General features: G+C 45.4%; 1 protein-coding gene across 3 annotated transcripts in view; it reads left to right on the top strand.

Moving 5' to 3' along the window:
• EPB41L4B (erythrocyte membrane protein band 4.1 like 4B) overlaps positions 1-26,297 on the top strand; it is a 128,877-nt gene that overhangs the window by 85,394 nt on the left and 17,186 nt on the right. For 2 of the 3 annotated variants that reach the window (XM_037494298.2, XM_037494301.2), the window contains exons 16-22: positions 4,175-4,389; positions 5,902-6,020; positions 11,274-11,399; positions 14,473-14,540; positions 17,223-17,321; positions 23,219-23,405; positions 24,997-25,074. In XM_037494298.2, the coding sequence (XP_037350195.1) occupies positions 4,175-4,389; positions 5,902-6,020; positions 11,274-11,399; positions 14,473-14,540; positions 17,223-17,321; positions 23,219-23,405; positions 24,997-25,074 (892 nt within the window). The remainder of the gene's footprint in view (positions 1-4,174; positions 4,390-5,901; positions 6,021-11,273; positions 11,400-14,472; positions 14,541-17,222; positions 17,322-23,218; positions 23,406-24,996; positions 25,075-26,297) is intronic. The other variant, XM_037494299.2, reaches the window with a different exon arrangement.

The following is a 26,297-nucleotide window of genomic DNA, read 5'->3' as shown; positions in this document are numbered from 1 at the left end:
GTGGCGCAGCGGTTGAGCGCTGGGTTGGGAAGCTGCCCACAGCCTCTGCAGCACCGGTTCGATCCCCATCTGCTCCCCGGCCACCAGAGGAGGGTCCCACATGGCGCGCAGACCTCTCCTGCCGCCCGCTGCTCCCCTCAGCAGTGTACTTCAGTCCTTCTGCCTGCTCTGCTCCCCGCTCTGACTCTGGTGAATTCTCTCACCCTCCCGCGCTTCTGACTGTACCCAGTGCTTGTATGTATGTATATATAAATAAACAAACAAACAAACAAATAAATAAATAAATCTTTTAAAAAAGTAAAAAAAATAAAGCTCAGTTATAATTTGTCCTACTCCAAGCAGCTCTCACCTTCCCCCCTCTTTTTTTTAAGATTTATGTATTTATGCAACAGAAGCTGGGGTGCAGGCCAGAGATAGGGGGGTGAGAGGATTCACCAGAGACAGAGTGGGGAACAGAACAGGCAGACTGAAATACACTGCTGAGGGGAGAGTGGGTGAGACAGGAGAGGTCTGCTGCACCATGTGGGTAGCTCCCTGGCCGGGAATTAAACTCATGCTGCAGTGGCTGTGGACAGCTTCATAGGGCTGCATCTTAATCCCTTCTGCCCCTTTTATGGGAGACCCCTTTTATGACAGACCATTTACCTGGTCCTCCAGGCTGAAAAAATAAAAACACCAGAAACCAGTTTTTTGATCCCTCTCCTCCCCTTCTCCAGTCCTGTTTAGTGCCCCTTCCTATCGCTCTCTTCCTTTCAGTGCTTCTCTGACTCATGGCTGCTGCCTGGACAGGTGCAGTGCCCTTCGAGAACTTTCCTTGGCTGCGGCAGTGTGTATGGCAGCCTTAAGTTGTGAAGCTCCTCCAGGCTTTCCGGCTAGAGGGAACTCGCTCTGTTCTGAGCTCTCAATTTCTGCACCTCCTGAGAACAGATCCCATTTTCAGTATCTCTGAGAGAGGTGAACAACACTGACAGGCTTTGGAGGCTACCAGAGTGCCACAATTTCATTCATCTTTCCCGCCCTCCTTCCTTCCCTCTCTCCCTCTTCCCTTTTCTCTTTCCTCGTATATGTGTCCACAACTATAAAATGGGATATTTTGTGTAAAATAGCTGGCAGTGCCTGAGACAAAGCTAGTCTTGGTAACTAGTTGGGGAACTGGATGAATCTCAGACCTAGAAATGCCCTCAGAAATTGCCTGATGCCCCCTTCATACTAACGATGAGAATATTGAGGCACAGAGCGTCCAAGTTTCCACCACAAAATTGGGGGCACAACTGGAAACCAGGTGTTTCAACTACAACTCTCCACTTCTTGCTGTCCCCATTACTGCCTCCATGGGGAGATGGATCCCCTTGGTTATGTTTCAGGTTGGAGAGGGGAGCCTGGTCTGTGACCCCCAGAAGCCCAAATCTCACATTTTTCCGTATGTTTTACACACACACACACACACACACACACACACACACACTCCTGAAATAAGTCTCCTGGAAGTAGTAGTCAGGATGGACCAGAGACCGCGCCTCTGGGTCAGTGCTGTTTCTTCTGGAGTGTATACGGCATCTGCAGCAGAAGCTGCCGCCGCTCCTCCTTTCTCTGGAACCCCAAGCACCAGGCCTGCAAGCCCTGCCCAAGCTACTTGAGGAATATCCCTGGGCCGCTCTCATTCCTGAGCCCCTGAGCTGTTCCGACCACTCCCTGTCCCAGTCGCCTAAGAGGCACACTCCAGTCTCTCCCCCATTAGTCTGTCCTCTACACAACACTCAACAAGAACTTTGTAAATTGAAATTCCAATCGTGTTACACCCTTGCTTAAACCCTTCCCATGGCGCCTTGCTGCCCTCAAGATAACTGGCAGGCTTAACCCTTTATAATCACTAACAGCTTGTGGTCTTTGTCTCATGTCTTGCTACTTACTGCTACTTCACTCCTCACTCTCTCTCCTCCAGACATCCGGCTCTTAAAACTGTCACTCCTTTGCTCACACTATTCTTCAAGCCTAATGGAACAGCTATTGCTATCTTTTCACTTGAAAGAAATCCCACAAAACAAAAAACAATTACAAAATAACATACCTTAACTAATTTAAAACATGCAGGTTATAAAGGAGGAAACCCAACTATATCAAGGAAAAATAAAGGAATAAATAAGTCAGAATTTACTGGACCTTATTAAAAACCTCAGTGATAGGTCCAGCTTCAGGCATAGCTGGAACCAGGAGCTCAAACAACACCATAGTGTGTTGTTTCTTATCCATCTGCCTTTTGCCGCTGCTCATCTTCTCATTCTCACAGATAGTTGCTCTTGCTTTCCAGGGGAGATGATCACAGTGGTCTCAACTAGCAACATCCCTGTCGCTATAGCCAGGTTAATCATTAGGTAAATCCAGCCCAGTTCGTTGGGCCCATAATACTTTTAGGGGATCACAAAAATGTTTTCATTTCCTTTAATATCAAAAGAAACAACATTTTTCTTTTAAAAACTTTCAATTGAAAAAAATTATGTTACTAATATATTCAGTTTCATACAAATACAGTCATAAAATAGAATTTTTAATGTTTTTTATACTGAAGAGGTAAAGGCAAATGTGCCTAGGTCCTATAAAAGTCACAAGAAGGCCCTGGTTGATGCTCAAAAAAAAAAAGAAAGAAATCTTTTCTCATAGTTTCCATGCATTAACCCTTAGGGATAACTCTGATTGTCCCTGATTGGATTCTAACCCAGAACAAATCCCTTTACCTAGAAGGCTGGAGAGCTCTGGCCAGACTTGCTTCTCAGACCTCCCCCTGGGGGCCAATACCAACCTCATACACAAGGAATGGGGTTTCCTGTAAGAAAGAGTTTATGTCAAGTATGTCTTCCAAAGCATGATTATCTCCCCCAAATATTCCCTCCCAATACCTTTCCCTTCCCCAGAGAACTATTTGCTTGCACTGCCATGCTTCCTTAGTCCTTGCTCCAGTATCATTGTGACTAGTTATATCACAGATTCCCACACTGGGGTCTGAGCTCCTTGAAGGCAGAGTGGAGGAATAGGCAGTAGAATTGGTCCATAGGAATGAGTATAAAGAGAGCGTAGATCTGCACCGAGGGTGTGATCTGGGTGCTAAAGCCTGGAAATCTTCCTGGAGGAAGGGGTATCTTAAGTAGGTTGAGGGATGAGGAAAAGCAGAAAGAGGTGATAGGCACCAAAATGTAAAGAAGTTAGGGTAGAGAGAAGGAAGTAGCAGGAGATGAGCTGAAAGGAGAATGGAAAAATATCATGGGAACCATGAGTGACACATAAAGGAATTTGGATTTTGTTCCCTAACCCCAAACTCCTCTTGGCATATAGGGGTGGGAGGGAGGGTAGAAGGACTGAAATTGAGTATGAAATGTAGCATTTTGGTACCTTTTCTCTGCAGGGAAGTTCCATAGATTTCCTTGAGATTTCCAAAGGCGTCTCTATCTTAAAATGGGTAAGAACCAGTAGCAATAGAGTGCCTTGAGGATGGAGTGCTGTGCTCTAGAATGTGATAGAACAACACTCTGGCTCCTGCTCCGTGAAAAATGGGCTGAAGGAGACAGTAAGACAGGGAGAAGTCTTTCGAGTCTGTTTCAGGAGTTCAAGTGGGAGAAGACTTGGCCTTCCAATAGGTCGATATTGGTAAAGGGGGAGAGAGGAGCAATTAGAACCTAAAGATATAGGAGAGATTGGGGTCAAAATAAGGGGGTTGTAATTGTATGGGGAATATAAAAATAAAATTTAAATTAAAAAATTTATTAAAAAAAAGAATCTAAAGATACAGCAGTTACTAACTGGTCCTGTCTGTATGGCGGAGTGATGGAGAGGATGAGAAAGTAACCCCAAGACTTCCTATTTGGGTCAGTGTCTTGTCATGAGTTGGTTAAATTCTTTTTTATAATTGATTTTGATTGTCTTCTCCCATTTAGAGAACAACTTTTTTTTGACTAATTATTTTGTTAAATGATTTGGTTACAAAGTTAAGACTTTTTTTCAGTTTGAAAAAGAACAGGACACCCACAAATGTCAGCTCTTTCTCTGAGCCCCCGCCGCCCTGTGTCCTATCTGCAGTAACTCTGTGGGTCTGTTTTTAGTGCTTAGCAAGCACCTTTTAAAGTGCACACAGGAATATCAAGGCACTTGCTCTTCTAAATCCTGACTTTGACACCCTCCACAGCTACCCGCTCCCTTCCCCAGGGCTCAGCAGCTTGGACCGGCTGCCTTTTGGCATCGAGGAGAACGGGGGCACGCCATTCACCACCAAAGTTCCAGGAAGGCACCACCACCACCACCATCAGCACCAGCACCACCCAAACTATGGCCTCTCGCTGACCCTGGAGAACAAGGAGGGCCCTTCGAGGTCCCCAAACTCTATCAGTAAATCCCTTCCAAGTGAGTAGGGGTGGAGGGGCCAGGGGTGGGAGAGGTGGGGAGGGAGAGTGATGTTGCAGGGCTTGGGAGGCTTCCTTGGATCCTCAAGCCAGACCCCTGCAGGGCAGCGTGGAGGCACAGCCGTGTCAGCGCTGGGTAAAGGTCAGGCAAGAACAGACAAGAACTGTGTGCATTGAGGACGGAGCAATTTAGTGATTATGGTTTAGCAGTGAACTCTGATTTCATTCCAAGGCAGCAATTCTCTCTCCGCCTCATTTCTTAGCAACTCCCTGCTTCCACAGTACCCAGCAGATACTCCAGCGATGGGGAAGAGAGAAGAGGGGGGTTGAGAATGGGATTACAGGAAAACCCACTCTGTCCCTTTTCTGACACCCCTCTTCTGAAACTGAGGTGATGCCAGCTAGATCCAGTGCCCTGTTCCAGGTCCTAGCGAGAGAAGGTGTGGAAATGGCGAGCGAGCAATTGGAAACATGTTCAGCAATATGACAGAGTGATTCTATATCTGTTAAAATTAATTTAAAATGTGGGCTTGGAGTTCGCATGTCTGCTATTTGATTTTCCCAGAAATTCACTTATATTTCACCAAAGAATTGATCTGTGGCAGACTGGGGCTAAGGAACTGGTTCTTTATCACGTAGTTTGAAAACACCTTGAGGTAGGCAAGGGTCAAGAGACTTCCTTTCTAGGGGTCACCGTTGAACCAAGCCCCTTTTGGATCCTTGATTTTCAGTGAAATGGGGTGGTATGTCGGGGGAGCCTAGGTGCTGGCTCTAGAATCTTCCAGCTCTGACGTTTCATGAGTCTGTGAGCTGGTGAAAAGGATGAGCCATGGAAACTTCACCTATAGATCATGGGGAAAAATTTTGAGTTGATGGAGCCAGAAATGGGATTTCATCATCCCCTGATGTTGAGAATCAGAACTGTCTCCCCTCCTCACCATTGACCTGCATTTGACCCAGGCCACTCATCTTTATGTACCTGGTAGCCATAACAGCCCCTGCAGGGCCCCTCCTGCAGCACCATCTCCATATTGTAGCTGCCAAAGTGGGGCTCTCCCCAGATATGTTCACCCGGATGTGTGAACACCCTTCAGGGGTTCATCTCTGTCCTGGGATGCAGCTCAGTGGGCCTCCAGGCCACACACTGACCTCCCCAGCTGGCCTCTGCCCAGGTCTCAGCCTTCCCCTTGCTTCCCACTGCTCTCTACCCACCCAGGGCTGCTATTCTCTCACCACACAGTGCTGTGTCCCAGCTCTGTTCTTCGCACTGCTGTTCCTTTTGTCTGGAATGCTTTTCCCCACCTTAGGGAACCCCTGCACATGGGGGAGAGTTAGGGCTTGAAACCTTGACTTTAGATGTAATCATGCCTTTTTATCGGGTGCATATCAAGGGATTCAAACTGCCAGAGCAAGAGGCAGGCAGGAAGGGTGCTGGAGGCCAGCTCTGCAAGTATCTTTTATCACCCATGTCTCTCCTTCAACCTTTCCTTACCCATCCCCTGGCCGCTTGTAGAACTGAGTCCAGGACCACCTGCCCTGTTCAGCGAAGCTGCTGCCCATCTCAAGAAGCTGGAACTGGAAACCGTGAAGGCTGCTGGGCCCTGGCCCGCTCTGCACATCAACATAAATAAGGTGGGAGGTCTGACTGATGAACATGCGCCGGGGCTCACATCCAGCCCTGATTATTGCCCTGGCCTGTTCCTCTGCCATGCGCCTGTGTTTTGGAGGGATTCTGCTCAATCCTTCCTGACATTTCTGTTCAGCGTGTCTCTTAGGAGCGGAAATTCACTTATGCTCTCTTTGGGTAAATGACAGCTTAGACATTGCTCCTGGCTCTGGGGCTGATAGGCCAGATCTAACAGCAAGTGGTCTCTCCCTCCTTCTAGACTGAAGGTTGTACAAGGAAAGTATCACACTCACCTCTTTCCATGGTCACCCCGCGGGCTTAGTCTACTCAGCTTGCTGTAACGAGGCTTAATCCACAAGTGTTCTGCACTGTCTGGAGGCTTGGGGGTCAAAGATTAAGGTACTGGCCTATTTGGTCCCCATGATGAGGGCCCCCTTCCTGATAAGCAGTCACCTCGGTGTCCTCGCTTGCTAGGAGAGAGCGTCAGTCTTGCTGCTGCTGCTTATAAAGCACTAATTCCAGCCTGAGGGCCCCACCTCAGGACCTCATCGAAATCTGATCATTCTTCAAGGTGCCCATCACACTGGAGGTTACAGCTCCAGCGTATGAATTTAGGGAGCACACAGTGGGGTCCATGCACCCTCTATCTGTCACTCACAGTGTCTGCACAGTAACTGTTTACTGATGGATGGAAAAAAAGGATTAAGGATGGAGGGGGGTGGACAGGGCAGAAGCCAAGCTCTCTTTAGGCTCGACCTGTTTTACTGGGGAGCTTTTAAAAGCCAGATTTTATCTGAGAACTGTAGAGTTCTGATGTTGGGTTCAATCTGTCATTCAGTTTAACCTTCTAAACATCTGCGACCAGAGGAAAGGAAATGATTTTCACAAAGTCACACAGCAGGGACTGGATCCCAGGCCCTGACATCCAGGCCAGTGCCCTTTGCTTCTTCACTCTCTGCCCCAGGGTTTCTCAGCTTTGGCACTAGTGACATTTTAGGCTGATGATTCTGTGTGTGTATTTGGGGGATGGAGGGGTTGTCCTGTGCACCGTAGGGGTGTTTTGCAGCACCCCTGGCTTCTAGCCACTAGATGACAACAGCAACCCTTATCCATGTGCAACAACCAAAATTGTTTCCAGGTAGTGGCAATTGTCCCCGAAGGGCAGAAGTTCCCAGTTGAGAACTGCTGCACACATAATTTAATATTTTAAATCCTCAAAGGAACAGAATAGTCTTCTTTACTCTTGGGTCATTTCTTTCACTTTAATGCTTGACTTTGCTCCTTTATGATGCAATAGGAAGAAATGGGAAGACCTATCCTACAAAGTCCCCCCCACTTACCTGTGCTAGTGAGCCTGGCAAGGTTACACATCTTTTCTGGGCTGTGCTTTCTCCCTCCTCCCACAGTTCTCTAGTCTACCCCACAGTTCCAGGACTTCTCAGAAGACCATCCTGCTTTGCGCTAACTCCCACACACCTACCAATCCCTCAGCAGTGCAGCCTAAAGTCTCTTTGATCAATAAGGAGCCCACCTTCCATGCCTTACCTCCCACCTTTCTACTATGCCACCCTCCTGCAGAATGGCACTTACATTCATTCAGTCAACAATTCTTTTTTTTTTAAGATTTATTTATTTGTTTATTTATTTATTTATTTATTTATTTATTTATTTATTTATTCATACAAGCACTGGGTACAGTCAGAAGCGCGGGAGGGTGAGAGAATTCACCAGAGCCAGAGCGGGGAGCAGAACAGGCAGAAGGACCGAAGCACACTGCTGAGGGGAGCAGCAGGTGCAGCAGGAGAGGTCTGCGTGCCATGTGGGACCCTCGCTGGGGGCTGGGGATCGAACCGGCGCTGCAGAGACTGCGTGCAGCTTCGCAGCCCAGCGCTCAACCGCTGTGCCACCAGGGGAGGCCCTCAATCAACAATTCTTCATTGAGCGGGTCTGCACTAGGTTCTGGGGAGTCAACCCATACATCACATGGCCCCCTGGATAGGTCTTTTTCCTCTTAGTCTCTTGCTTTTCAGCTTTTCTTCTGCATGATACACAGGATATGCTTCTAACGGGGCTTACCTGGTGTTTGATAACATTCTGAAATCTATTTCAAGGAAGCAGCATTTAACAGCAGGGAACTCACAAACCATGTAATTCATACTTGCCATGAATATTGATGGAGCATCAGCGATAGAAGTTGGTTCAAGGTTAAGGCACAGGTAAAACAGTTGTGTGTTATGGAGTTTTTCCCTGAAGCTCCAGCTATCCTGCCCCTCCTTTCTTTCCACTTAAAGAAATGCATCAGTATGTAAGTAGGCTAGAGTGATGTCAGGTAACCTTGATGTTGTCCTAACATCTGAGCAAAGCATATTGCTTCACATTAGGGATCTTTAGTATTAATAAAAGATTCCTTGCAGCTGTCCTCACACTTACCTGATACCACAATTGGGAACCGATGAGCCTTAAGGTTTTTCTGTCCTCAAGCACTGAGAAGCCTCTGATTCTTCTAAGGGTAGATAAGTTCCTTTTCTTGTTTTAGTGGTGAAAATAAATTTTCATTGCCTGTTTCCAAAGCTGTACCCAAAATTATCACAGGGATTTAAATCTCATTAGATTTCAAATGTGTAAACAATGTATAAACAATTTACAAATGCATCTGATCATTTCTTTATCCTCAAATGACATCCCCAAACAGATGGACTATTTCCAACCATAATAATATTAAAGCCCAGTTGTCGTTCATTTGTATCTTTTGAAATCTGTATTTCCATATTGAATGATAAAGCATCTTTGCACAATTCAAATGGAACATAAAAAACAAATATGGTCATGCAAAAGAGAGAAAGCACAGAATTCTTGGAGCCACCTTTTGGGCTAGAATTGGGGTCTGGTTGTAATCTAGATACCTATCTCCCATAAAAGATTCCTTTTATGCAAACATATTCACATAATACTACTCAAATTTTCCAAAATTTGTATTGGACTTCACTTGAGTCAATTCATAGAGATGAACATTAGCTCTTCCCTTGTCCACATTCAACAGGAAAGCTTGACTGTTATCCAAAAAGCAGTTTGGAATTACTAAATTCAAAGGGAAAATCAATGCTGAATTCTTATTCTTTCTTATATAGTGGCGTTCAGGTTTTTAAAGTAGTTCTTCGGTCATTACTGTCAGTTTAACTATATCCCCTTAAGCTATTGTCAAAGACCTCAAATGGGCTTTCAAACCAATTTAATTCCTGTATATCCCAGTGTAGCATTCCAAAAAAAAAAAAAAAAAAAAAGAAATATAATTTAAAAATTAACTCTTCACACACCAGTGAAAATACCCACTACAAACACATAATTTATCCTAAATTTACACTGGAAACCTCTCAAAATAAACAGATTGCCATTTGCTTTTTGGCTTATGCTAAATCTTAGAATAATGATTCCACTTAAATGAGTCAGTTTTCTTTATATCCAGCTTGATGGCTTTGGATCATTAGTGTCCTCAGATCTGATGTTCTTTTTTAGTTATATTTTCCTTTCTAACCAAAGAACCTAATATGATTCATATCTTATTTTCTCACTTGATCATTATAATAATCTTATAAAGAATGAAACAGACTCAGAGCGATGAAAGGAGGCAGTAAAGCTAAGTGATCAAGGACTCTAGCTTTTGTTTCCCCTCATCCTGGGTGTGAATCTTGGATCTTCCTGTGTGACCCTGGGCAAGTGACTTACCGTCTCTCTGCTTTGTTCTCATCTGTAAAATGGGGAGAATGACAGTACCTATCTCCTATGGGAAGGTTAAAGTAGATGACTCAATGAGATGGGTGTCTGAATGCTTAGCCAGCCACTGGCCCATAGTAAATTTTCAGTAAATATTTTCCTTTTCATCATCGCCAGCATCATTGTCATCATGCTTATTAAGGCTTTTTAAATGGTGCTGGCAAGGGAAAGAGCTCAGATTTAAATCCAGGTCTTGGTCCCTGCTTTTCTTGCTGTGACATGAAATTGCTGAGTTCTGCGTGTTCTACCAAACGCTCTGCTGTGTGTTTGGAGGTCCCACTGGGAAACTATTCTAATCCCTCTTTTCTTTGTTAAGTGATGTTAACCAGCCAATTGCCCTGTGCTTCCTCCAGGGCTTTCATAAAACTCCTGCTATGTGCACCAAGATGCTCCACAGAATTTTTTAATTAGGGAATGAGATTAACTTTGGGACTTGCAGAATTGGAAGCCTTTAGGACAGTTTATTCTTGCCCGGGTGCTTTGTGACTGACATGACACCCTACGTCCTGATATCACTAAGTGAACTTTCAGCAATCACAGGGTCTTATATCTTTCTTGTTAAATACTTGTATCTTGCAATAATAACTATAGATCACTATCATTTTCTTAAGGACGTATTTATTGAGCATCTGTTTTGTGCCAAGCACCATATTAGCACTGGAATGGCCAAGGACCACAATGGGCCTGGTTAACAAGGAGACATAATTTCACAGAGTGTGGTGTATACCATCAGAGATGATTTTAGGTTTTATCCATGGATGAGTAGGATGGGTATTTTTTTAAAAGTTATATAATTATCAGACTGTGTATTAGAATAAATTTAATAGTCGCCAAGCCCATGACTTCAAAGATATGATTACTTAGGACATGCTTAAAACAGTGAGTCACAAGGTAATCCACCTTAACTGGATTATATGAATTATAGGTAGGTGTTCACTTAATACATGGGAAATGGCAAAAAAAAAGAGTGATGGATGCACAAAATTCCTAAAGTCTGAGATGCTTTGTAATGAGGTCACATAGAAACAAGTTGTTCCTTGAGAGCCACCGCGTTCAGCAAGATTAATGATGGTTTCACACTCTTTTCCTCGACTCAGCAAGCCCCTGAATCCTTGTATGTAAGAGGTGACATTGTGAGGGCGCAGCATTGCAAGGGGTGTAGACCTGGGGCCTGGAGGCCTGGCTCTGCCCCCAGCTCCGGCTCTGGTTGCAAGACTTGGGAAGAGCCTCTTCACCCTGCCTTCTGGTCCAGGGGGCTTCCTCATACGTCTGCGCCTTGCTTTCCAAGAGAATGAGAGGATACTTGTGAGTCCTTTGCAAATAGGAAACGTCCTGCCAGTCATATAAGAATTTGATGACACAATTGTCTATATAGTGTGTGTGGGGAGGGGGGTAGGATTGCAGTTGTGATTGTTGGGAAAGGTCAAGGTAGGTGTTTCCTCTTGTCTTTGCTTGCGATCTCTTGCATGTACTTTGGTTCCTTATAGGCTGAAGAGAAGAAAGTTTCTGAGAAGACTCTTCAGACCCCACTCTTGCCGTCCCCAGTGGCTGATCATGTGAAGTGCAACATTTTGAAAGCCCAGTTGGAGAATGCTTCCCGTGTGAGTGCCCAGGTGGGTGGAGTGGCACATTCCTGGGGGTTCAGCTCATGAGTCCCTCCCTGCCTCAGAGGAGAGGCACTCCAGCCCCAAGATGTTGCCAGTCAGGGTCCTGCCAGGAGACAGGAGCCACACCTGTTGTGTGAGCGGAGACCTCAACATTAAGAATTACCAACTGGTATGTTGTCAGTAATGAAATAACCAAAAGAACAGAAAGAGAACTCTAAGACAATGGTTCTTGAGAGTTCACTGTACAGTCCCCTCCCTGAGATTCAGCAGAGCCTTGGGGGCTCATGTATTTGCATTTCTTTCTTTTTTTTTTTTTTCATGTATTTGCATTTCTGAGGAGCTGATAGGGCCAATTTGAGTGGCAGTTCTCTGACACCCTAGAGTTGGTGGCTATAGGAAGCACTTCTGACCCCTACATCTGAGGGAACAAAGATGCTATAAAAATTAAATGTGCAAGCTTGGGGGAGAAGTCCACAGAGACACCGACTTCTGACGAGGGGCCACTGTGACCTGTGCTTGTGTCTCTGAACTTGGAGAACAGATCCCACAGGGTGTCAACCTAGTCTCTAACCAGCGATGGGTGCCCGGATGTCGGAGGAGCTGGATGGGCAAGTGGTGGAAACTGCAAGCTGGATTCAAGGGCTGCTCCAGGAGGAACAGCTGCTGCTGGGGGCTAAAGAAGCCAGGCTGGGTGACTCACAGGAGCAGGAAGCAGACGAGAAAGAGCGAGTCCCTCCCCACTAGCCTCCCCTATGGACAGATCTTGTCAAGGAGCCAGCTGGCAAAGCAGAAATGAGAAGGGTTTAGAGATGAGAGATGATGCTTTAATAATTTCCATAAATTCCCACTTGCTTTCATAACAGATACCACTGGTTGATTGTGATACGCTTTCACTCTCAATGCAGCCTCAGAATCTTTTGCTGCATAGTTTTTCCAGGAGACACCACCAGTGGATCAAAGTTGGCACTCAAGTTGAAAACCATTTGCCATCTCTCCCTTGGAAACATCATATAAAAAGCTGCAGTTTGTCCATGATTTCATTAGAAAAGCATTTAACTATCTTCTTCATTCTTTTTGAACCTAATAGCTATGCCTAGGTTGCCAAGAATAAAGTAAATACTCCGTAATCTGTTATATTATTGTTTCTGTTTATGAATGGTGCAATCTGAATAATTTAGACCCTTTCAAAATACACTGGTGAGAGAAAGGTTACATTTCTCCCATTTTGGCGTCGTGATATAAACATCAAGCAGTGAGGTAGAGAAGGCAAGCTTCGAAGTCAGATTGTCTGGGTTTTAATCGTGATCTCCATTTACCAGCTACGTCATCTTCAGCTTCTTAATCTCTCTGAGCATAACTTCCTCATGTGTAGAAGGAGGATGACTTCCACCACCATGGGTGGCCTTGGAGATTAGGTGGTACAGTCTCTATAAAGCCCCTGACACAGCACATTTTGTCACTGTGGTGATAATCACCTCATGATCACAGATGTGATGTGATGACAGTGTTGGGGGCATGGGTGGGTAGATGATGGGCACCACTGAACCATGGCAGTGCTTACTGCAGAGGGCAGCTTCCCCTCTTACCACAAACTCAGTGTTATCAGAGTCCCCTGCCACCCATCTCTTTGTTGATTCTGCCTTCATTGTTGTAACGTGTGCTATTTATTATACCACCAACGAACAAACAAAGCCAACATGTATTTCACTTGTCACCTGCGTTTAGAAAGTTCTGTCATGTCCCTGTGGCCCCATGTTGCATGTGTCAGCTTGGGAGGACCCCCGAGTTTCTGGGCCACTGAAGGAATGTAAGGAGAGAAATATTTCACTTTGTAAAATGTAGGGAAGAGATGAGAAATAGGTAAGAATACAAGAAAATGTCCTGGTCGAGCAGACATAGTGCACATGTGCAGAGGCAGGAAAGGAGAAGTGGGCAAGTGTGACATTAGTGGTTGCAGAGCGGTGTTCCCCTAGATGTTATCACAGCGCTAGCCCCGGAGGATGCTCCTGGGTCATTGTAGAAGTGCTGCACACTGATCTCCCTGTCACCTGTGCTTTAGCATTGTAGAGGCTCTGAGAAGTCCTGCAGGAAAGCAACCAGATTCCTTTGTTTCACACCTACTCAGCCACAGGCCTCTTTGTAAAGTGACTTCCACTGCCATCTGCAGGCCTTGTTCATGGGAACACAGGGACATGCTTGGAGAGGCCCTGTTTAGAGTGTGAGCAATTGTGATAGAGGATGGGGGCAGTTATCAGATCACACTGCTCAGGGTGTAAGTGTTAATTCCCAGCTGGCACCAGGGCAGAGGAAGGGTGCAGAGGAAAGAAGCAGAAATCAGACAGGACAACGGTATTATCTGTTGCTGCCTCTTAAAAAGGCCTTGATCAGGAAACAGGGCTGTATCCATACATAGGCCCGGTGGGCTAATAATGCAATGCCCTCTGAGCTAGTAGCCTGGCAAGCTTAGCTCAGAGTGTATCAGGCCAAGCTCTGTCCATTGTGATGAGCGTGTGAGGACTGAGGCTGCTGTCTCTCCCGTTGGCCTCCAGGCTGGCTGAGTGGGTGTCCATTTCTCCCCCTCCATTCTTTGTGAGACTCATGAGGGAGGCGGACAAGGCTTCTCTCAAAATCCTATTATGTAATTCCTCCCAGCCTGGTAACAGTGAGATGAACGGACAGACTCAGAATTCCTTTGTAAACTATGCCATATGAGCATAGAGCCGATTATTATTCCTGATCTAAAATGTGAAGGAAGGATTAAAGTAGGGGTTTGACTTTTCCCACACCATCCCTTTCTCATTTAAGTGTGAGCTGGCACGTAGCGGGTACTCAGTAAAAGAATGAATGCAAGAATTGACTGTGTCTGAATGATGAAGTCTTGATCCCCATGATGAGAATGACTCAAGAAAATATTTTTTGTTAATTTATATAAATACCAGAGAGACTTGGTTATTCACTGATGAACTACCTCTTTGATAAGCCCCCTTCACATTTCTATACCCCTTTGAATGTCAGAGATGTGAGATTTGTGTATGCCGAAACATTCAGTTTTGACAAACCTGCCTGTTTTCTTCAACAGGTTGGAAAAGAGGAGTCAACGTTTGTAAATATCAATAAGAAATCCAGTCTTCAGGACACTAATGTAAGGTCTGTTGCTTCTTGCTTGAATGAGGAAACAATACTCTCTGTATCACCAACATTCTCTTTGAAACATTGCTCATGAGGCATTTGTTAACAAGTCAGAGGGAAAAGAAACCTGAGAGAATGGGAGCTTGAAGAGCTAGAAAAAGACTGGCCTAAATAACTTCCTTTAGGCCTCAACGATGCTGTTTGTACTGTTTTACTATTTACCTGCTGTACTAACAAAGAAATCACTTTGAGTTGCTTCTCAAGTATATAGACCTGGCTTGTCATTCCCATGCTTGAAGTCCTTCAAAGGCTCCGCTTTGCTCTCAGAATGGAGGGAGACTCCTTCACAGAACACGAGAGGCCCTTCCACCTGGCCTCTGTTCCCTGCCCCAGCTCAGCAACTCATTTGTTCCCTTGGTCTATTTGGGTGCCCCTCATCCTGAACCCTTAATGGCACTAGAACCACCTGTGTCTTTTAAAGCTCCCAGACCACCACCACCTCAAACCCAGAGGAAAACTTTCCTCTCCTGATCCCACAGAGAATAGAAACTCTTCTCCTCTGGGCCCAACTGAGGAACAACCTATAGACCATGGCCACCTAATGCCACCTGGCTGGTCCACTAACACTGGCTGGATCTTCTGAAAGTACCTTTTCCTAAAATGTACCCAAGGATAATTGCACTAGTCTCTTGTTAAAAGTGGAGACTCTTGGGTCCTATTTCAAATCTTTCGGATCCTTTGGGGGCCGGGGCAGTGGATACGAGGACCAGAATATCAGCAAGTACCTCAGGTGATCCAGGAACCATTGCCCTGGGGAATTCTTATACTTGACACCAAAAATAAAACATTTCTCTGTGTCACCTAATGATTCCCTATCCATGTCCTTGGTATCAATTTGTCTTACTCCAGAGATACATAGCCAACTGCCTCCTGGACTTTCAAAATCTTAATTCACCTTTTCCCACCCTAACCCACAATCTCTTCATCTGTTTACCAGTCTTGGGTAATGGGCTATTATTTGCCTGTTATCCAGGCCTGACCCCAGAAATTCTTGACTTTCTCCTATTTCACCCCTCATCTAATTGACTGCCAGGTCCTGCCAGTTTGACTTTCAGATTATCTCCACATCCATCCTCTCCTCCTCGTCACAGTAATCCCAGCCTACTCGAGTCCTCCCTACTTCTCTTCCTGGAGGACTACCACTAGCTAGTCTTCTTTTTTTTTTTTTTAAGATTTATTTATTTATTTATACAAGCACTGGGTACAGTCAGAAGCATGGGAGGGTGAGAGAATTCACCAGAGCCAGAGCAGGGAGCAGAACAGGCAGACTGACAAAGTACACTGCTGAGGGGAGCAGTGGGCGGCAGGAGAGGTCTGTGCGCCATACAGGACCCTCGCCCGACGGCCAGGGATCGAACCGGTGCTGCAGAGGCTGCGGGCAGCTTCACAACCCAGCGCTCAACCGCTGTGCCACCGGCGAGGTCCACTAGCTAGTCTTCTAAGATGCTCTTGCCCAGCATCCTCTTTGTTCTTCTGAGGACCCTTGTAAAATGCAAGTCTGACTACACCACTCTTTCACCTAAAACCTCTAGTGACTGCCATTGCTTCAGGTGCACTCCTCAGCCTGAGGCCCTGGTGACCTGCCCCCTCTGCTCCCCTCTTGTCCCAATCCTTCACTCCTCTGCTGGGTCCTCGCCTGTCTGTGCTTCCAGCCCCTTGCATTCTGTCAGCTCTCTGCTTTGTCTCCTACCTCGGAAGTCTTCCCTCCCTCTGCTTAAGTGTAGGCTCCTCCTAGAAGCTTCCCAGAAAGCAACCATCTATCTCAGAACATTTTGTTCTTCCCCAGAGACAGTGGACTCTTGCAGGAGTTGTGTTCTGTGGACTCTGGGGTCCCAGCTCGAGGAAATCACGTACCTAGAAAGCAAGGGCCATGATCGCTTATTTGTTCATTCATGTGTTTGTTCAACAAACATATTAGGCTCTGGCCACATATGCCTCACCGTGTCAGGCACTGAGTGAAAGGAAAAATGGAGACCTCCAAGTGCTGACTGACTTGCCACAGGTCCCTTGTGGAGAACCTCAACTTGTTTTGATGCTTTTTGGTGCAGGAAGATACTCTATGATTTTTGAAATGAAATTAGTAATGACCACTGCAACATGTATGGAAGCTTTTCTTTCAAATCACCATTTTGTGAAGCTTAATGTTCACATATATACATATATATGTACATATATATAATTAAGATATATTGGAGCAAGTCTTAAAGGTCTTCTGATTACGCATCAGCCATATTAAATGCTCTATTGTTCTTTGTCTTTAAATATACGTTTTCCTGTGCTCTGTTTCAAATAACATAGATTCCAGATTACTTGAATTTAGAAATGTATTATCCATGGGTGTCTCCTCACTAATTTTACTAGCAAAGCCTGATTATGAACCAAACCCTGATACTGGGGGTGGGGGAGATTGGCGGGGAAATTCTATGTGCTGCCCCAATTATCGTCAGCTCCCTTCTTGCTAGATTTTCTTCTCTATGATTAGTTTTATGACTTTGAATTTTCTGTGGTATTTTTTAAAACTGCATTTATTAATGTTATTAAACTACAAATTAACTGAGAAAACAATCACTGTAGCCAGCCAAAAAAATAAGACCATAAACCTTTTCTTGTGTGTTGTTCTGTTTTGGGCTGTGTCTCTAGAAGTCCGATTCCTATACGTGTGGAAACTGCCCAGCCAGTGGTGGAAAAGCCAGAAATCAAGCCTCCCCGAGTGAGGAAGTTAACAAGACAATACAGTTTGTGAGTTCTGTACTGCAAGTGTTTTAATTATGACAACAAAATTGATGTTACAGGTTTGATTGTAAATGCATCTTAGCCCCATGCATCATTCCCAAAAAATCATCCCTCAAATACGGGGAGTTTTCAGTTTAAGTCATAATGGGACTAGGCCTTTCTCCCTGACAATATTCCATAGTGGGCAGAGGTATTCACTATTGATTGCTGGGAGCCAATTACTCCAAATTTTGGTGGTTTAAAGTTCAGCTCTATTAGCTCACAGTTTCTGTGGGTTGAGAGCCCAGGCAGGGCTTAGCTGGGTTGCCCTTGTCAGAGTTTCCTGCTGGCTACATTTAAGGTGTTGGCTTGGGATGTGTGCTCATTGTAGGTGTATTTGTGTGGCTTGGGGCAGGATGCAGTTCCCCTGGGGCTGGAGGACTGATGGCCTTAGATCCTTGCTGGCTGTTGGCTGAGGGGCACCCTCTGATCCTAGTCACTTGGGCCTCTCTAGTTTTCTCCATTCAAGAAAGCTGAAGGAGGAGCAAGAGGGACCTCTAGCAAGGCAAAAGTCACAGTCTCTTATAGCTGAGTCACACAGAAAGGACATCCTACCACTTTGTCATATTCCATTCATTAGAAGCAAGTCACTAGTGCCAGCCCACATGCAAAGGGAGGGGACTATGAGGAGGCATGAGTACCAGGAGGGGGAACAGTGGGGAGTCATGTCAGGAGCAGCCTCCATGGCATATTAGTAAGATGGTAGAATGGTCTTTCAGCAGAACAAAAGCTAATCACTGAGCCATGAGACTCACAGGAGGTGCCATATCCCTGAGTGTCCCAGACCTACCAGGATTTTTCCAGCTCTGTTCAAATTCACAAAAGTTACTTGGTGGCCAGAGGCACAGGGCTTTTCTGGCCACCATTGGGGAAGAGCAGAATTGACTTTGACAACTCCCAGATGAACATTCATAATTAATTTTTTAAAAAAAAAAAAGACAATACAAATAATTATTCTCTGGAAAAGACAGGTAAATGCTGGCATAAATGTGGTGATGGCGTACGTAATAGAAATACTGCCACTGTGCATTATTACTAGTGACAGCTCCTATTTCTTGACCTCAGCACCATGTCCAGTGCCTATCTGCTCAGAGAGCTGGTGGGGATCATCCGGTGCCATGGAAAGCATTGGGCTAGACATGCTTCTGGGGATGGTCCTGCCTAATTTATAGCTGCAAGCTCTGGGGAAAAGTACTCTTTGAACCTTTCTCTCCTCATCTGTAAAATGGTGACATAATTGCTTGTGAGAAATTTTGTGAAGACTAATATGAGATAAGGTGAAAAACCCATTGCAGAAGATCTGGCTGTAGGATGAGTTCATTCCCCTTCCTTTCTTGTCGAGATTCTGAGACAAGGTCAAATTTAAGGGGTGCCAGAGTCCAAAGTCTAGATGAGGTAGCATAACTCCAAGTGGAATGACCAGCCAGTGATCTCAGGATGCCATTTGCACCTTGTGAAAAGAAGTAGGGCAGACACATCCTTCCTCATTAGTCTTAATAGAAACTTATGGACAGTTGTATTTTCTAGGAAAGCCATAGTGAAAAGATTCAAATAATTAACAGTTCTAGTGACCTCAGGGGGACACATTAAACCATGAAAAGTCTGCCCCCTGAGGATTAAGCTGGCAAGGTCAGCCTTTCCTTTTACATTTTGAACCTCAAAGTGTTATTATCACCTATTTGGGCTATGTAATTATGTTGGAAACTAAATGAATGTAAGGCCTGGAAGGAAAGAAAATTTCACTAACTCACTAAATTGGCTCTTTTAAGGAAACGCTTTTTAAACCTCTGACTTCATAGGTGTATTTAAGTTGCCCCAGAATATTCTGTTTGGAAAAATCAAAGACTGGCATCATGTCCCCTATTTACAGTAAATAGTAAGATTAATGGGTGGTATCTACTTAGATTTGTTTTTGTCCCATAAATAGCTCTTTTTAAGATTTATTTATTTATTTTATTAATGTATAGAAGAACTGGGGTCTAGTCCAGAGGTGCGGGGGTGAGAGGATTCACTAGAGACAGAGTAGGGAGGAGAACAGGTGGATCTACTGAAATACACTGCTGAGGGGAGCAGTGGGCGAGACAGGAGAAGTCTGCTGCACCATGTGGGTTAGCAACCTGGCCAAGGATCGAACTGAGGCCCACAGAGTGGGCCGTCTTGGTGATAGTGCTGAGACTTAACCCCTACACCACCAGGGAGGCCCCCATAAGTAATTCTTGAATCATTGACACAGGTCAGGCCCCCGTAAGTAATTCTTGAATCATTGACACAGTAATTCTTGAATCATTGACACAGGTGCTCCTCTCAGAGATATTGATAAGGTTAATAAACACACAGACAAAGAATACAGTTGGAAAAAACTCATTTTTCCCATTTTCTAAAAAATATTTCTACATCATTATTTTTTTTTAAGATTTATTTATTTATGCATACAAGAGCTGGGATACAGGCCAGAGGTGTAGGAGGTGAGAGGATTCACCAGAGACAGAGTGGGGAACAGAACAGGCAGACTGACTGAAATACACTGCTGAGGGGAGCAGCGGGTGAAGCAGGAGAGGTCTGCTGTGCCATGTGGGTTGCTCCCTGGCCGGTCAGGGATCAAACTTGTGCTGCAGAGGTTGTGGATTGCTTCATAGTATGGCACCTAACCCCTTGCGCCACCAGGGAGGCCCTACATCGTTATTCTTGAGATGCAGACATATGTTTGCACACACTACCATTTTGACTGTTTCAGTATTTTTAGTTCCTAAGCCAGAATTATGTGTGCTTAGGTTTTTAAGATGCTTCTCCAAGAGCATCGTGATATTCAAGAGCTCTGAACAAGCTTTCAAATTGCTGCTTTTAAGGATAAACAAAAACCTCAGCCATGTTCTTTCCTGGAAATAAGACATAGGAAGGAAAAGTGTGACTACTATGAAGAATAAAGGGAGAAGCAGAACTCTGCAAAGAGTTTGAGACAGATGAAGTGTCATTTATATTGGTACCAGGTGATATGTTTAGAAAATGACAAACTGCTTCTTTTATTTCCTCTTTCCTAGTTATTTAAACATAAAAATCTAAAAAGATTCAAGCCAAGACAAAAGGCCAAACAGAAATGTGATCAGTTTCTTGCAACCACGCCATCAAAAATAACCAATGTCCACATTTAATGGCCATGACCAGACATTTCTCTATGCAGACATATTACTAAAATAGAAAGAAATCATTTCAAAGAAATATATTGTACTACACATAAATTTTTACTCATTAAAATGTTGTTTCATGAATTTGCCCCAGAAGCAGAGGTAAAAGTATAAGACTTGCTGAACTTTAGATATCTATTTTTTTGTCCCAAGATCTGTTAAGACAAAACATTAAACCATTGTGAAACTGGAATCTTTTTCAGCTTTACACAGAATCAGTTGACTTCTTGCTCTGTAACTTTAGCTGTGTTTTTAGAATGGCCTTTTATATAAAATGAAATAACAAGTATGCTTTAAATTTGCAATTTTTTTAGTGAAGTAGAAAGAAAAGTTAATCTCACTTCCACTTAACTAGCTATGTGACCTTGAGTAAGTGTACAGTCTGCCCCTGAGTATTATCTGACTCTGAAGATGGAGAGCATGTCACAGGTTTGTTATAAAAATCAAACAGGCTGGGCCTCCCCAATGGTGCAGGGGGTTATGTCTCAGCACTATGAAGCTATCCCCAGCTACTGCAGCACGAGTTCGATCCCCAGCCAGGGAGCTGACCCACATGGTGCAGCAGACCTCTCCTGTCTCACCCACTGCTCCCCTCAGCAGTGTATTTCAGTAGATCCGCCTGTTCTGCTTCCCACTCTGTCTCTGGTGAACCCTCTCACCCTACTCCCACCCCCATACCTCTGGCCTATACCCCAGCTCTTGTATACATAAATAAATAAAATAAATCTTTAAAAAATACCAGTTGGGCTAATGCATGTGTAACTGTTCTGACTTCTCAGCAGGGAACCAAACTCATGGTGTCTTTTTTTTTCTACTTATTCAAACCCCACTTATCCTCTTTATAAGTAAAAGTCTTAAATCTTCCTTTTGAAGTATATTCCATGCACAGAATGATCTACCCCCTCCCCCCCAACCTCCCAGCCCTGCTCAATCAGTACCATCCACAGCCACATGTAGTGATGCCCTCTTGCGGGACCCTGTGCAAGGCACACTGACACCCACCGGGGCAGGGGGTGGGGGGGCGTTTCACCTACATTGTTTTCTCAGACTTCATCCTGAAACACCATCCCTGTGCCAGGGTGGCTCCAGAAGCTCCAGGGGAAGAAGTGTGGAGGAGGAAGTGTGTGAGTCCCCAAGATAACCCTCAAGTTTGATGATTTGCTAGAAGAACTCACAGAATTCAGAAAAGCTGTTACACGCGTGGCTGTAGTTTATTACGCTGAAAAGATACAGATTGGAATCAACAAAGGGAAAAGGCATAGAGTGTGGGGTCCAGGAGAAACCCAGCCCATGCTGCCAGTATCCTCTCCTAGCAGGACTCACGTGGGTGGTGCTGAGGTCTCCCGACAACACACGTGACATCTTGACATATTGCCAACCAAGCAAGCTCACCCGAACCTTGGTATCTTGGGTTTGTACTGGGAGTCAGTCCTGTAAGCACGGAATGCCCATGTGACTGACCTTAATTACTCAGTCTCCAGCCAACCCAGGGGTCAGTCTGATACCCCAAGCCCCAGGCATTCAAAACAGGTATTGACCATATATCCCTCTGCTAGTATAAAATACTCAAATATCATAAACTGGCCCAAAATCCCAGACACTGTTAACAGGAAGGATAGTCCAAGGGCCTACGTGTTCTCCCTGGCTTCTTGTCTCGTGTCCTTGTCTATGTGATTCATCCTATCCCCTCAGAGAGATTCTAAGACCAGAGCTACTTGGCTCAGCAGATTGTTCATCTCCCCATAACCAGTTTATTATATGAGGGACAGTCGCTGTTAGGCCACAAGAGGGGCTGTTGTACCCTTCACTTAGCGTGGTGGTTTCCTACAAACCTGGCATTTACCCTCCTAAGAGAGGCCCATCAAAATTATGTCCCTTGGTTTTGTGGTTCCTCAAAAACTTAAACATAGAACTATCATACAATTCAGCAATTTCATGCCCAGGTGAAATTCCAGTCCAAAAGAATTGAAAGCTGGGACTCAAGCAGATATCTATACACCCATGTTCATAGCAGCACTACTCATAATAACCAGAAGGCAGAAACAACCCAAGTGTTTCATGAATGGATAAATAAAATATAGTCTATCCATACAATGGAATATTAGTCAACCATAAAAAGGAATGAATTGTTGACTTAAGTACAACATGGATTGACCTTGACAATATTATGGTAAGTGAAATAAACCAGACACAGAAAGATGTATGTTGTATGATTCCACTTATATGAGGTACTTAGAAGAGTCAAATTCATCCAGATAGAATGCAGAACAGATATTACCAGGGACTATAGGGAGGGGGGGCTAGGGAGCTGTTGATCAGTGGGTATAGAGTGCCTTTTGGGGATGATAGAAAGTTGTGTGTATAAATATCAGTGATGGTTACACAATATTATGCATGAATTTCATCCCACTAAATTGCATACTTATAAATGGATAAATTGATAAATATTATGTATACCTTTCCATAATAAAAAAAAATTTAATCTCTTGGCAAGTGACAGAAAGCCCAACCCAAATTTGCTTTGGCAGAAATGTCAGGTTATCAGATCCTATGAGCTGGACATCTGGTGGACATCTGTTGGGAGGCTCCCAACCTCCACATGGTGTTCCCCCCTCCCTGCCCTTCCTCCACTTCCCACAACCTGTTTATTATTGTAATGAGCAGAGCTTCATGTGCTTTTAGTAACCGCAGTGATGAAGACGACCTCCCTCCGGACCTGGCTGAGGCAGTAGGAACACCCACCGCTGCCACCTCCACCACCACAGCCACCACCACACAGGTCTCAGCAACGCTGGCATCTCCCAAGGTCCACAAAATCAGCTCGCCTCAGAATTCTGAAGGCCAGGTTCAGCTGTCCCCAGGGGTCAAGGTATGGGCCAAAGCCCCAAGAGGGAACTGCACTCGCTGGGGCTCACTGGGAACTAGTGCTTGACCTTCATGCGCATTTACATTTTGCATCATCATCATCATCATCGACTCCTAAAACAACAGTAACAACCTCCAAAGCATGCTTTTTGATATAATCTGTCCCTGAAAGATAAGCTAACCTTTTGTGAGAAACAAAGAGTAGGATATAAAACCATGTATACTCTGCCTTAAGGGAAATTAAGAGATTTTTCTAGGGCAATTTAATTTTAGAATATTCCTATGAAGATGTTACACCACTGTCAAGACAGAAAGCAAGAGCGAGGTCTTTCCCCTCATAATGGAAAATAGAAGTAAAAACAGAAATGTGTCCCCATTCCACTCCTTATATTGAATAATCTGTATGAAGTTTAAAAATCAGAAATATTTTATATGTTGGTTTGAAATTTCAAGAAATTGCCAGAGATGGGATGAGCTGTGACAACAGCCTAAACCAAGACATTTTTCTTGGTTTTGACACCCCTCCCCCCCCAGCTGTGGTCACTCCTCAGCAACTGTCCACACACAGCAGAACCATTGCTCTCCAGGAGAGGCCGGGTCAGAGCTGGCTCCACTACAGGCCCCACAGAGGAGTGGTGTGTGCTGTCCCCAGGACCTGTTGCCAGCTGCTCTTTTCACTCCCCTTGTAGTCACTCCGCAGTCCTGGTTTCTACAAGCCTTCATCTAAAATGGCAATAAGATCTGCCACCTGCTTGGTTCATGGGCTAGCATGGGGTCCAGGGGAGGTGCTGTGCGAACTGGGTGCCCGAGGCCTCTGCAGCCTCTGGGGTCTCCAATCCCTGAACAATTCTCATGCCCCAGGCCAGTCTTCCCCTGGCTCCCTCCCCAGGTGACCCCTGGAATGAGTACCTCAGTTCCTCAGCTGGAGCCTGGCTGGACCCTTAGCCAGTGACTGACCAAGACAGAGGCTCCCTGTTCTTCTCTGATCTGCTCTTGCCATCTCAAATCAAGCTCCCTCCAAGGTGCAGTCCCTCGTACTGTTTGTCCCAAGTGTGGACACAGGCTCGCAGCACATATCCCACACCAGGGTAAGCCAGACTGGAACACAGGCAAACAGAAGGGAGTTTGGTGAGGTGTGGGTGGCATTCTGCCGCAGACCTCAGGGCTCCCTCTCCTGGCCGCCTCCTGCTGGCACCAAGTTGATGGGGCTTGTTTTCTCTCCCTGAAGAACAGACCTCAAGGCTCCTGCTGTGACCCCCCAGGGCAAGAGGAAGGCTTGTTTTCCCAAAAAATGATTGTTTTCAGAGCTGGCACCCTCCCGCCCTAAAGATCTTCCTCATTGTTGTGCAGATGAATTTAGCTCCTGGGTCCAGGATGGAGTCTTGCTCTCCCTTGATATATTCTTTAATGTTTTCCCTCCCAAGGTGCTGTCAAGGAGATACTTGGAGCACTTAGTAAAAGTTGTTTGCAGCTTTAAACACCACAGTTCCCCACCCTACACCCTCCTTCTATCCAATTAAGGTTTCAGTAAACATGTAGGGTTCGGTCTCATCGGACCTGCCTCTAACCTGGGATATTTTTATCTGCCTTCACAGAGCCCCTCTGACCGAGGAGGTGCCTTTACCTTGGAGCCAGGCGATCTCCTGATGGATTTCACAGAAGCCACTCCTCTGGTAAACTTCCCATTTTGCTAAAAGCAGAACAACCTCAGACATAGAAATGCCTTGGCAGTGGGACAATGGACAGAGGTGGCCGGTGCTCTTGGGAAGGCACTTCCTCTTGTCCCATTCCCAGCCTGGGGGCTCAGGGGTCAGGCACCGGCTCCCTCCAGCTGCCTCCCTGCATCCTGGAGGGTGGCTTCGGGGTCTTGCCTTGCCTTCTGCTGCTGCTGGAGCATTGTAGGTGCTTGAAGTTTGGCTTCTTGGCAACCTGTCCCGCACCCCGCATGCCCTCCCAACGGGCAGCTCTTGCTATTGCTTCCAACAATGTGCTCTAGTCTGAAGCATGGACCTGAGGCCTCACCACAGCTTTCCAGGCCCCACATGCCTTCCACCATCCTCCATCCTCTGCATACAGGTCTCCCCTTAGGGATGGTGACCCTCGTGGGACTCCTACAGGTGAGAAACCCTTTTAGAGGAGAGAGCACTAAACCAGGAGTCACACAGCCCAGACCACTCCACTCTCTGCTCTCCTCCTTAAAAGCCTTGTCATTTAAGAATATAAAGATGTGAGGTTTTACTAATATTATGAGATGACACAGGCAGATTTGAATGTACCTTTGGCTCAGCTCAACCTAATGCCTAGAGCACTTGGGCATAAATCAGGGCCCACACCTTTGAAGTGTGCGTCAAATCTGAGCCAAGTCAAAAAGCACTTAGAGTTTACCATGTACCCGGCCATGTGCATGGCTCCACGAAGAGACAGACCACTTGAGGCTGGAGGGGACCAGGTTGATGAAGGGCTGGGGTTGGCAGCAGGGCTGTGAGAGGATGCTTAGGGAGAAGCCAGACGTGGGAGCCATTCAGGACCAACTTTCTGGAGGAATTGGGGAGGATAGCAAGAGTTTCTGGAAGACTTTCCAGAAATTTGTTCCCTTTCAAGAAGGAACAAATGAGGCCAAATGTACTGGCTTTGGGCATGATGCCATTCCTGCCTCTGCAGGCACCAGGAACTCAACTGTGGTTTATACGGTTTCACTTCTGTGGCGAGCTGACCCCAGCCACGAGTGCGAGTCAGCCCCTTTAGATAAGCAGCGAGAACAGATGGTGAATGACACCTTTCTCGGGGAGACTTCACGGCTACTCCCTTTCTGTGTTCAAGTAGATGGAGCCAAGATTGTTCACAGATGCAAGGCCTCTTCTCCCTTGCCCTTCAAATAGGGTATCCCAGAAACAGA

The sequence above is a fragment of the Talpa occidentalis genome, unplaced genomic scaffold (assembly GCF_014898055.3).
Source record: "Talpa occidentalis isolate TD23 unplaced genomic scaffold, MPIMG_talOcc4v2.1 talOcc4.7, whole genome shotgun sequence".
In the NCBI taxonomy this organism is placed as follows: Eukaryota; Metazoa; Chordata; class Mammalia; order Eulipotyphla; family Talpidae; genus Talpa; species Talpa occidentalis.
This window is presented reverse-complemented; position numbering and strand designations above follow the sequence as displayed.